We start from the raw sequence: 12230 nt of genomic DNA on the forward strand, positions 1-12230 counted from the left end.
TCTCGGCGACTTGGGGGATGAGAGAGTCCCTTCACCACCAGGGCTGTTTTTGTGGCAGCTCCCAGTTTATTTCCTTCGCAGCACAAATCAATGCACGATTAAAAATTAAAACCACCTGGCTGGCGTAGCTCAGTGGATTGAGCATGGGCTGCGAACCAAAGCATCGCAGGTTCGATTCCCAGCCAGGGCACATGCCTGGGTTGCAGGCCATGGCCCCCAGCAACCACACATTGATGTTTCTCTCCCTCTCTTTCTCCCTCCCTTCCCTCTCTAAAAATAAATACATAAATCTTTAAAAAAACAAATAAAACCAACCAACCTACCTACCTTGTTTATTATGTGCCTTGTGCACTAAACTGTAAGTCTCATGGGGCAGGCCTTCCTTGTCACGTTCTTTGTTAGATATCCCACAGCCTTGGAGACCTTGGGGTCTTTGCTGAGTGATGGCATTCTGGGAAGGTGACATCCAGTACTGCCTGTGCTGTGTGTCTCCTCCCCACACCCCTCCCTCCCTGGCTGCAGATCCAGGGGTGGAGGCTTTGGATGGACCTGTAGAGATAGTAGATGATGTAAGGACATTGTGTCCTGGTCCTGCAGCCTTGTGACCTCCTCACACCTCCCTTTTTCACTCGTACAGGGCTTTGGGAGGCCCAGGTCCCCAGGTTGCAGGCTGAAAGGAGAGGGCCAAAGACCTTTGAGCCAGACATGATGCCCCAGCCCTAGCTGGGGGGCTCTGGAGGGCTAGGTTGGGGCCAGCGAATGATTGAACAGCTGCGTTGCAATTCTCCTTATCTTCTCTCCTGGGCATGAGCTGCTTTCTTGCTCAAGACTCCATGGACTTCGGCTGGCTGAGTCGCCTGGCAGAGCTGCCTATAAGTCACAAGCTGCTGTTCCCTGGCCATGTAGGGGTATGGATGACAGCCTCCAATTAAAATTTGGAGAGCTAAGCTTCTTGGCCTCTTTAAAAAGTATATATGCTAATTAGAAATCACGTAGAAAGTAAAGATATAGTAAAGAAAATTAAGTCACCTGTAATCCTATCTTTAAGATACAATTACTATTAACATTTACTGAGTACAAATGCCCTTCCTGTCACAGATGTACACACACGTTATGTGTATCTATGTGTAGATGTACATATAGAACTGTACTGTACATAGGCTTTGTAAATTGCTTTTTCACTTACTATCAGATACTTTCTGATAAATATATTTAAGGAAACTACACGTTGGGATTTGTGCTGCCAAAAAAAAAAGTAGACAATGACAGTGATGGTGACTAAGAAGCTAATAGGAATCCATTTCCTGTAAATGTTATTCTGAAACATCATTTTAAAGACTCTAGATTATATAGACAAGTCTCTTGCTGTAACTGGGCACTCACTCAGCTTGTTAGCCGTTTCTAGTTAAGGTAAACAATTATTGGGAGATATATATATAAAAATATATATCTCCTTAAAGCTCCATCTATGATTAGTACCTTAGGGTAAGATTCTAAGAGGAATTTCAAGGTCAAAGGGTTTGCACTTTAGGGCACATGTGCATTTTCAGCCCCCACCTTTGACTCTTGGCACCACAGCCTTGGGCAGATTTTGTCCCCTTGGCCCTGCCACGGGTGGTGGACCAGAGGCTTTGGGAGCGGTGGAGATGGAGTTACTGTTCCTGCCCTGCCACGCACAACTGGCTGACGGGCCTTGGCCTAGTTGCTTACCATCTCTGAGCCTGTTTTGTTATTTATAAAATAGGAGACTTCCTCCTGGGGAGGGTGTGAGGAAGGGTGTGAGGGTTCCCCATCCCTGTTACTTGTCACCCCAGCAGCACAGCACGCTCCAGGCAGTGGCGGGGCCCCTCTCCCCTGCTTCTCGGGATCTGAGGCTGCCTGCTGCTTGGTGGGCTACATGGGAGGGTTTGCTCAGACGCCAGTCCAGGCAGCGACCCTCCTTCCCAAGTCCCCCTCTTCTCTTCTGCCGGGAAGGCCTGCAGGTCAGCCCCAGCCCTCTGTGTGTGCTACCGGCTGGGGGCTGGCGCGTGACCTGCGCCCCTGCTGGGAGTGCAGGGCTGTCCTGTTTAACAAGGAGACACACCGCACACTGACAGCACAGAGTCTGATTCAGGTTTCCACATCCTCTTGCCACAGGGTCCTTCCTGGGAAGGGCTGGCTTCTTCTCTCATTACATGGCAGCCCTGCGACCAGCTGCCCGGTTTAGGTGGCATAGGCAAGGGGCTGGACTGCTCAGGGCCTAGGACGCCAAAACTGCTTCCCTTCCAGCGCTCTGCATCCCCCTCGGCCCAGTGCTAACACCTTAAATGAGATGGGCAGGAGTGGGGTCCAGCTCCCTACCCCAGTGGGACTCTCACACTGCTGGGGGCAGGGGTGTTGGGGGGAGCAGAACAGTCAGCAAACACTAATGCAGTGCTTACTGTGTGCCAAGTGCCACTCTTAGTCATTTACATAATGTACGTGTTAATTCATTTAGCACAGATAGGTACTGTTATCATCCTATGTAACAGATAGGAGATGGAGGCACAAAGGGATTAGAAACTCCTTGGTGAGTGGTGGTGGAGCTTGGGCAGGGGATGCTCCACTGGGGCCTGAGCTTGTTCTCTCCTGTCCTCATGCCTACTTTGCTGGTGAGCACAGCCTCAGGCCTGGGCTCTATTTCTTCCTTTTCTCTGGCTCTGCTCAGCCAGGCTTGGGATGCTGACTATTTTCCAGTCTTTTCATGTGAGCCCATGATGGGAGATTGGGGGGGAGATAAGTGGGACCATCTTGCTTCCCGCCAGGTTCCAGCAAAGACAGAGAGGCAGGAACAGCATGTTGGGAGCCTTGGGAGTCCCCCGCAGGCAGTGGACTCCGTGGCTTAGTGCCTGGCCCCTGCCACACTGGGAGGTGGGCTGGCTTATTGCATTGCAGTCTAGCACAATACAGCACGTGCTGCCGTCTCTTCTACAGCGCAAGAGAATTTCAGACGCAAGCTTGGAGGGAGGAGGGAAGTCACAGTATCTGTTCCAGGCTTAGCATGGGTTTAAAATATTTCACAGTCCCTGACAGGCAGACATTCCTTGCCCAAGAACCTGTGTGGCTTTTTAGTAGGAAGACGCTTCCCCCTTCAGATTCAGGCCCTTGGGCGTCTGCTGCCTTTTTCCATGCCAGAGAGGTGGAACCTTTCCTAGGTGACTCTCTTGGCTTCTGGTTGAACTTTCCACCGCATCTCTGCTGGTTGCCCCTGTCAACACCCTGGGAATCCCGTTTTCTCTCCTTGTCTCTTCTCTCTGGCTTGGAGCTCAGGCACCTCCCCTGCTGTTCTTTACTTAGCCGTGTACTCCAGATTAGCACATTCTTGGTTTCCTCTCTCCAGGCTCTCTGCACGCCACAGCTGTCTGCAAAGCCTCTTTGGCTCTTCCTGGCTCTGCCCCATGACGTCAGCCAGCCTGCCCTCCTGACTGATTTGAAGGTCTTGCTTTCATTGCTTGCGTTGGTTTTCATATCCATTCAGGGACTTTTGATAAACATGTCCCTGAATGTCAGCTACCAGTCTTCATGGGAAATTTTTATTCTATTTCTCTTAGAATTAAAGAATATCATTCCTTACAATTGCTTGTTTTGTTTAATGGAATCCAGTATAAAGGATGAGGAAACCCTTTTCAGAAATGTGAAGTGGCCTCGTCGGCACAAGAGGGGAAGTGCAGAACTGGGAGTGAGATGCGTGTGCTTCCCAAGGCCAGGTGTGTTGTACTGGATCCAGCGACCCCCTCTGCTGGCGGAGAGTTGTGTGCGAGCCTGGAGGGAGATGCGACCCCAGACTTTCTGGCTGCAGTTTTTGTTTGCCTGATGCCACATGCTGACATGCCTAAGGCAGAGGACAGAGCTTCGAGTGTGTGCTGTCTTTCAGAAGGGGCGTGCACTTGGGTTTGGGCCTTGGTGCTTCTTCACTCAGTACAGCTGTGGTTGGTTAGAGCTTGGAGCTGGTTCCCAGGCAGTGGTCACCAGGGTGCAGACAGGAACCCAGCCTACGGTCCTGCAGATGACTTGTGCTGGCTGTACTCCAGCCTCCGCACAGATATGACGGAGAGACAGTTATGCTTCAGGTTCGGTGATGAGTGCCTGTCTGGTGACATAGTACAATTAGAGGTGTTATTTTATTAGATGTTTACAGTGGCTCTAAGAGGGAGGGGCCCAGGTAGGTATTTGATCCATGATTTCATATTGCCTCTGAGTAAATTTGATAACTTTCTTCTTCTCAGGGACTCAGTTCCTGTGTGCCCATAGGGGGCGATAGAGGTCTTTCCTGTTTGGCTGCTCTGAAAACCATTGCTCCTGAATCCTTTGAACTTATCAGTCTTACAGCCCATTATCTCAGTGGGTTATAAGTATTTCCAATGTGTATTCCTAGTGCACCCCCAGCCCCCCAGCCCCAGCCCGAGTTCTTTCAGATCAGAACCCTTCTATTTGATCTTGAAGTCCTATGCAATGTAAAGCCCATAGTAGGAGCTCAATAAATGCTTGTGGAATTAAATGACATGCACATGAAATCACTCAGTGCCGCCTTCTACTCATAGAGCTTGAGGAAGGAAAATAAATTTCCTGGTGCACCCAAATGCATGAAGTTGAGGCTGGCTGAACCCAGGACCTGTGCGGTGTCCTCATTTGGCCACTAGGTGGCAGTGTGACCCCATGGGGACCTTCCTCTTGTCCGCTCCTTGGGAGACTGAATTAACTGGGCATCTGTTTGGGGATCAGCTCTGCAAAGTCAGTCTGCATTTGGCAGTCTGAGACTAACAAGCCTCTGCCTCCATTCCGTGGAGTGGAAAAGGCCTGGGCTTTGCAGCCCACCAGTCCTGGATTCCAGCCCTGGCTCTGTCTTTCTCCAAATCTGAGCCTGGCACACACTACTTTTCTGAGCCTCAGTTTTCTCACCCTGTAAAATGGCAATTACTGTAAAATTAGAAAAGGTCAGGCACATCATGGGCTATAGCATAAATGAGTGCTAGTTTTACTGTTGGAAATTGTCATGTTTGCCTTTCATTGCCCTTGGTAATCTGGCTCCATCTTGGCCATCTGATCTTACTACTAAGTACCAAGCCTCATGTACTTCCCAGCAGGTTCCTTATTAGCTCACCCACCCACCCCAACCCCGCTCCCTCTGAGTCAGCCCTGATTTCCGCCATTTTTCCCTGCCCCCGTCAGCCGTCCCTTCCGCCTGTGCCTTTCCTTCTCAGTCTGGCTGCCTGCCTCATACCCAGTCCTCTCCTGTCCACGGCAGTTGGGGTGTGTCCTGTGTGGTGCTAATCTTGACTTCCCACAGAGTCGGTAAGTCTGTGAGGGTCCTTGTCTTAATGACTGTGGCATCTGCACTGGGCACTTAGCAAACATTCTGTAATGAGAATGACAGCTCTGCTTACTGAGCACATGCCAGGCACTCTGCTAGGCATTTTGCAGAATTCTTTCATTTAATCCTTATAACAAATTTATACCCATTTACAAAGGGGAGTATTAGGGTGCTTTTTGGCTCTTGCCAAAAAGAAGCCATAAAGGATGTGTGGTGGTATCAGCAAGGATCCAGGTAGTGGCCCCCTCTCCTGGTTGCCTTCCTCAGTGTGTGGGTTCATCCTCTTAGGCTGGTTCCTCTCATGGCACCAAGGTGACTGTCACGGTCCCAGGTGTCATATGCAGGAGAGTTGATGTATGGTCCTCGTGCTCCCTTTAAGAGGCCTCTGAGCCAATTTCCTACCAAGTTCTCCTTGGCCAATGTTGGTCTTAGCTGACTTCCAAGCCAGTCACTAGTAAAGCGCCTGGACTTAATGAGGCTTGCTTGGGCTAGTCATGAGTGAGCCGCTGAGACTCATGATGGATTCAGGCTCTTTTAATGCCCCTGGCCACCTGGCCCAGGAGAGATGAGGGGATGGGAAGGAGGCTTGGTGAGTTAAAGAACTTGCTTAAGGTGGCACATCTCACAAGAATCAGGATTTGAACTCCCGTGGGCCAACTCCGCGGCCATCGGTGGTTGAATGAGGTAAACCACAGAAGGGGAAAGAACGTTGCTCGGCATTCGGCGTGCTGGGTTGGCGGGATCTCGGAAGTGCCTTTTCTTATGAATCCTTGGGTCTCTGCTCCCCCCAGACCCCTCTCCATTATCGGATTGGTTTTCCTTGGTCTGTCTTTCTCCCGTGCCTCCTTCTCCCTGTCTTCTGGTGCTGCCTGCTGCCTGCCTTGTAGAATGGACTTGGTGCTCTTCGCTGCATAGACTGTCAAGACCCCAAGGGGTCACACTGGGGTTTCTGTCAGAAGAGCTAAGGGAGCTGTAACGCTCTGAGTCACGGTTTAGGAGAAGGAGCTGCCAAGGGAAAATGCCAAGGGGGCTGGCTTGATAGCGGATTGGTGGTGGAAGGAGTTTATGGTGCATCAGTGGGGATGTCAGCAGGCAGCTGTCCCCCTCCAGAGAAGGTGCCATTATTCAGGAGGCTGTTTGGCTTGTAGATGCTTCAGGACTGCCCCAAGGCCCGGCGCGAGGTGGAGCTGCACTGGCGGGCCTCCCAGTGCCCACACATCGTGCGGATCGTGGACGTCTATGAGAACCTGTATGCGGGGCGGAAGTGCCTGCTCATCGTGATGGAATGGTAAGCAGCCTCGTCGGTTCTGCTCCTGGCCCGCCCTCCGTACTCCCCTCCCCGCCCAGGTCCCTCACTTTCTGAGGACTGGCCAGATGTGCCCCGAAGCTTAGAATGTGAATGCTTGAATTTTGGGGGGAAAGGGGATGATGGAGAGTGGTGGTGGGGTATTGTGTTCCCCAGGTCTAACCGTGGCTTTTTTTCAGTTTGGATGGTGGAGAACTCTTCAGCCGAATCCAGGACCGAGGAGACCAGGCGTTCACAGAAAGAGGTAGAAAGGGTCGGTGTGGGACACGCCTTGGGCAGGCAGGGCAGCGGGGTTTCTGAAGGGGACCCTCTGCAGTGCCTGCCCTCTGGGAAGATGCTCAGGACTGCTGCCTCCTCTGGCTCGCTGCCCGGGCTGGGGTCCTCAGCTGTGCCTAGGTAGCCCTTTGTGTCTTGGTTTCTGGGGTGGGCAGTAGATGTAGGGAGCCTTAGGCTGCATGGGGGCAGGGGTGGGGGTGGGCGGTGGGTTACTATACTGAGTTTTCAAACCTAATGACAACCTTGTGACTTTCTTTCCCTCTCCTCTATAGAAGCATCGGAAATCATGAAGAGCATTGGTGAGGCCATTCAGTATTTGCACTCAATCAACATTGCTCATCGGGATGTCAAGGTACCAGCTGTTCATCACTCACCCCTCCCCACACTGCTCCCCAACTCAGGTGCTGCAGAGGGCTCTGCCAGAGTCGTCCTGCCTCCTTGCTGCCTGGTTCCTGAGGGCAGAGGGGGGCAGGGTACCATTCTCTGCTCTGCAGTGTCTGCCCTCTCTAGGCAAACCTCCAAACCAGCAGGGAGGCCTCTGTGGCCACACTCAGCCCTGTAGTCCTCAGTCGGCAGCACACAGTTGTACCTTTGGTTTCCCTGCCTGTGGTATTTATTGCTGGCTCTGTGCATCAGTCTCTTACTTCCCAGCACACCGTCAGCTCTTGGAAGGCCAGGAGCTAGCTGATCACATGCAGCCGATGGTGTGCAGATCATAGGGGCTAGACAAGTGGCTGTTGACGGAGGAAGGAAGGAAGTTAGCTGTACCCTTTTGATTTTCCAGAGCAACCTACGGCAGGATTGTTACTTCTCTGTGTCTCTTTCTGTAGCCCGAGAACCTCCTGTACACCTCTAAAAGGCCCAACGCCATTCTGAAACTCACTGATTTTGGCTTTGCCAAGGAAACCACCAGCCACAACTCGCTGACCACTCCTTGTTATACGCCATACTATGTGGGTAAGTCCAGAGGAACCCGGACATTGTCCTTCCCCAGAGCCTTCTCAGACCCTCTTCTGATCTTGGAACCACAGGTCCTAGGAGAGCCGTGTCCGCAGCGCTCTCTGGCGCCGGTTCTGGTGTGGCCTGGCCTGGAGCGGGGCTCTCCAGAGCCAAGCTGGGGTTGAAGTGTCACAGGAAATTGTCTGCCTGAGGTTGCGGGCAGGGCTTTGGGCACACAGGCACTTCTCCCCAGAAGAGCCGTCATGTCCAGCAGGTTCCTAGTGGCGTCTGGTACGCAAGTTCGGCTCTGGACCCCTGCTGATGGCTCAGGGTCAGCTCGCAATGTGTCTGTCAAGCTCAGTGGACATTGTGGGTCTGAAGGCCCTTGTCAAGAATTTTTTTTCTTAAGATTCGAGCCCTTGGTTCCACCTGGAGGAAGGCCTTTGCTTTGTTCCCCTCCCACCCCAAGTTATGGTCCCCTCCTGACTGGCTGGAGGGCTGGGGGGGAGCGTCATCCACAGAGAAACTGTGGTAGGTCACCGTGCCTGAGCGCCAGCCTGCCCACACTGCCTTTCGGTTTGCAGCTCCAGAAGTGCTGGGCCCAGAGAAGTATGACAAGTCCTGCGATATGTGGTCCTTGGGTGTCATCATGTACATCCTGTGAGTGTGCCGGGGAGGGAGTGGGAGGGAGGGGACTGGGACCAGGCCGGGCCGGGCCAGCAGAGGTGGGAGGAAGCCTGATCTCTCTGGGATGAGAGGAGGAGGCAAAGGTTAGCATTCCCCTTCTGGGTGGGGAATGCTCCGAGAATCTCCTGCATGTCCCCTTGCTTAGTGGGTTCTAATAGCTAAGTGATGGGTGTAAACTAGCTAATGGGCAGGGAAACCTGTGGTTTGGGTTCTTGGTATATAGGAATCCTGGGTCCTGTCCTTGGCTTTCTGTGTTGTGCCTGGGTCACCGAGTCCCAGTTTCTCTGTGACCTTTACAAGAAGTGTGTTTCTCAGCCTGTTCCTGGTGCAGTTACCCCAAATAACACCAACTCTTCCTCTTTCCCTGCTTCCCCTGGCTCAGGCTGTGTGGGTATCCGCCCTTCTATTCCAACCATGGCCTTGCCATCTCTCCGGGCATGAAGAGTCGCATCCGAATGGGCCAGTATGAATTTCCCAACCCAGAGTGGTCGGAAGTATCAGAGGAAGGTGAAGAGCCCACGTGTTTGTGTGTGCGTGTGTGTGCATGTGCATGTGGGCGTGTGTGTGCGTGTGCATGTGCGTGTGCATGTGCGTGTACACGCGGCCGTGTCGGGGGTGTAGATGTGGACTGCGCACAGCAGCTGGGTGTGTCCTGCCTGGGTGAAGGGTCTGCCACAGGCCCGGGCAGTCCCTCTGGGGGGGTATCCGTGAGAGTCTCCAGGCAGTCCGCCCCCATGTGGCACCCTGCCCCCATGCGGCACCCCCAGGTTTCTCCCTGAAGACGGTGGGAAGGAGCAGGAGCGGGAGAGTGGCCCCTGAGCTGGCTCTGTCCCCTATGTCATCCCACAGTGAAGATGCTCATCCGGAACCTGCTGAAAACGGAGCCCACTCAGAGGATGACCATCACGGAGTTTATGAACCACCCCTGGATCATGGTAAGCCTGGTGGCCAGAGGGACCTGGGTCCTTGGGGACTACCCCTTGGGATGAGGCCTTAGCCAGGACTCTGCCCTGCCCAGGCTTTCACTTGGACCCCTTTTCTCTCCCCTCAGCAATCAACAAAGGTCCCTCAGACGCCCCTGCACACCAGCCGAGTCCTGAAGGAGGACAAGGAGCGGTGGGAGGATGTCAAGGTGAGGGACCCACTGGCCTAGAGAGGCTTGGGGCGCAGCTCCGAGGAGCGCCTGGTGGTGCTGGCCGGGGAGGATTTGGTTCTGTGTTCTCTGCCCCGGGGATGCCTGTTCCAGTGAGAACAGCGACTCTGAGCCACTTGCTGACCGGGCTGGGGCAGAGGAGCCTGTGTGCAGTCTAAACTCAGCTGCCCGTTTCCCACAACTCTCTACTCCCGGGGTCTCTGTAAGGGCCTGAGAGGCCATTTGCAGATGAGGAAATGGAGGCCCAGGGAGGGGAATGACCCGTTCCAGGTCACTCAAGTGATGAGTGGCTGGGGCAGACCAGAGCTCAGGTCTCCTGACTCCTTGGCCGGTGCTCTCCCTGCCTCCCTGTGCGGTCACTGGAGGGCTCTGGGAGAGTGGCGGCAGCGGTGGCCAACTCTGTCAGCCCCGCCTGGGGCTGAGGCTGCTGTCGGTCCTAGACCCACCGCCCGGCCCGCCCGTCCTCATCCTACCTTTACTTACGACTCTGTGTTGTTGGAACCCCTTCACCCCAGGAGGAGATGACCAGTGCCTTGGCCACAATGCGCGTTGACTACGAGCAGATCAAGATAAAAAAGATCGAAGATGCCTCCAACCCCCTGCTTCTGAAGAGGCGGAAGAAAGCTCGGGCCCTGGAGGCCGCAGCCCTCGCTCACTGAGCCGCTCGGCCCGTCCTCCCCAGAGGACAAGCAATAACTCTCGACCTGGAAGTACTTTTTACATGAAGAGACAGAACTGTTGCAGCCGCCTCCCCTCCTCCTCGGCTGCACGGAGCCTGGAGCCTCACGAGAGGCTGAATTCTGCCTTCAGTTCTGGCCACCCCAGAGAGGGAGAGGCTCGGAGGGCACGGAGAGAAGGGAGCAAGATGCTCTTGAACCTGTGCTCACTTTGCAGTTTTATCAGTAATTTGACTTAGAATTTTTATGAAACTTCTTTTATTGTTCTTTTCCCTCCCCACTCCTCTCCCCCAAACCCCTTCCTCTCGTTAAAGGGTATTTGTGGAAACTGTTATAGAGAGTGTCCCTGTGTGTTGTCCCGCCTGCCCCAGTCCCTGCCACAGCCTGAGCTTCGCCGCTGGCTGAGGCGTCCTGGAGCTGAAGGCCATGGAGGGCTAGGGCCAGGGTACCGCCCATGTCCTCTGCTGGAGCCCTGGGACGACATCACTCACGTGCCAGGCAGATAGGAGTGTGATCGAGTGTGTGTGTGAGCCCATGCATGTGTGCCTGGGACTGTGTGCTTGTGGGGCCAGGGCAGGCAGGGAGGGGCCCTGCTGGGGTTCCAGAACCTTTCCTGTATGGGCCGGCCCTGCCTGTGTTGGGCCTGCCACAGTGCCCGGAGCCTGTCTGGACTCCGAGCCGGGCCCTCCATGCCTGTCTCTGCTGGCCAGTCTGGGAGGTGGAGAGGAGCAACTGGGCACTGGCACGGAATCAGGAAGACTGGACCGCCCACCCCTAGGACCCCGACTCCCCATTTAGTGCTGGTCCTAGTCCTCAGGGGTGCTGATCTGCCGAGTAACCTCTGCTTCCCTTCCTGCCGTTATTGACCCATTCTTGTCTGTTTTTCTTACATTTTTAGCCATTTCTCAACAGGCCTCTCCTCAGCTCACATGGGTGAGCCTGGGCACTTTATGAGTGACACAGAGCTTCTGTATTTTGCCCTGGGCTTGCCAGCTACCCGTTATGGGCAAAGGCAACACCATCCCACACATTTCCTCCCACACATTTCCATTGTGTGGCCTAGTGGGTTTGGGGGGCGGTCTTCACACCAAAGATGTCCCGACTCTGCCCCTTCCCCATTAGCCACGTCACCCCCACCCGAAACAACTTGGCTTCGTGTGTCCAGGCCAGTGAGGGGAGGGTGGGGGCCTCCCCCAGTATTACTGAGGTGCAGCACGGGAGAGGTCCTCAGGGCCGTGGTCCCTTTGGGGTAGGGGTGGGGGGGTCAGTGGTACTGCAGTTTTCATCTCCCTCAGGGCAGGGTGGTAGAGGGGCACCCAGGGTCTTTTCTGTCGTGGGGGAAGGGCTCTGGGTGCCTGCACTGCCTCCCGTGTCTGGTGGTGTGTCCAGCACCCAGAGTGTTGTAAACTTGTTTTGTATGAGCGAAATTGTCTTTACTAAATGGATTTAATAGTTGAAAGGTTTTGTTTCTCTTTTTTCATGGAGCTAAGCCCTCGACCCCTCCATCTCTCCTCTCACACGTGGAGAGTGGTTCTGTCTGTTGGGAGGACAGAGGCTGGGTGCCCTGGAAGAGAAGAGGAGAGGACAGGAGGGGTGGGGACAGGATGGGTGGGGAGGGGAGGGGAGGGGACCTGAGGGTCTGGAGGGAAGGAGAAGGTACAGGAGGGCATGAGAGGAGGGGAGGGCCTCCTGGGCAAGCAGCAGCCAGTGCCTGCTCTGTGGGCCTGGCCCGTGTGTCTGGTGTAGGGGCTTTAATGCTGCTCTCCTTTGGAGCAGGGTGGAGGTGCCAGGAAAGGCCTGGGAGCTGGTGCTCTTGCCAAATATGAATCAGGAGCCAAGTTGCTTCTTGGCACATGATTCTTT

General features: G+C 54.2%; 1 protein-coding gene across 2 annotated transcripts in view; it reads left to right on the forward strand.

Moving 5' to 3' along the window:
- Positions 1-11826, forward strand: part of MAPKAPK2 (MAPK activated protein kinase 2) — a 44456-nt gene extending 32630 nt beyond the window's left edge. Inside the window, exons 2-10 of one of the 2 annotated variants that reach the window (XM_028530857.2) lie at positions 6478-6617; positions 6815-6879; positions 7184-7263; positions 7742-7868; positions 8435-8510; positions 8920-9044; positions 9387-9472; positions 9589-9669; positions 10206-11826. In XM_028530857.2, coding sequence (XP_028386658.1) covers positions 6478-6617; positions 6815-6879; positions 7184-7263; positions 7742-7868; positions 8435-8510; positions 8920-9044; positions 9387-9472; positions 9589-9669; positions 10206-10349 — 924 coding nt within the window. In that variant the 3' untranslated portion in view covers positions 10350-11826. The remainder of the gene's footprint in view (positions 1-6477; positions 6618-6814; positions 6880-7183; positions 7264-7741; positions 7869-8434; positions 8511-8919; positions 9045-9386; positions 9473-9588; positions 9670-10205) is intronic. The other variant, XM_036015551.1, reaches the window with a different exon arrangement.
- The last annotated feature ends 404 nt before the right edge of the window (positions 11827-12230 follow it).

Source organism: Phyllostomus discolor, chromosome 14 (genome assembly GCF_004126475.2).
Source record: "Phyllostomus discolor isolate MPI-MPIP mPhyDis1 chromosome 14, mPhyDis1.pri.v3, whole genome shotgun sequence".
Taxonomy (NCBI): domain Eukaryota; kingdom Metazoa; phylum Chordata; class Mammalia; order Chiroptera; family Phyllostomidae; genus Phyllostomus; species Phyllostomus discolor.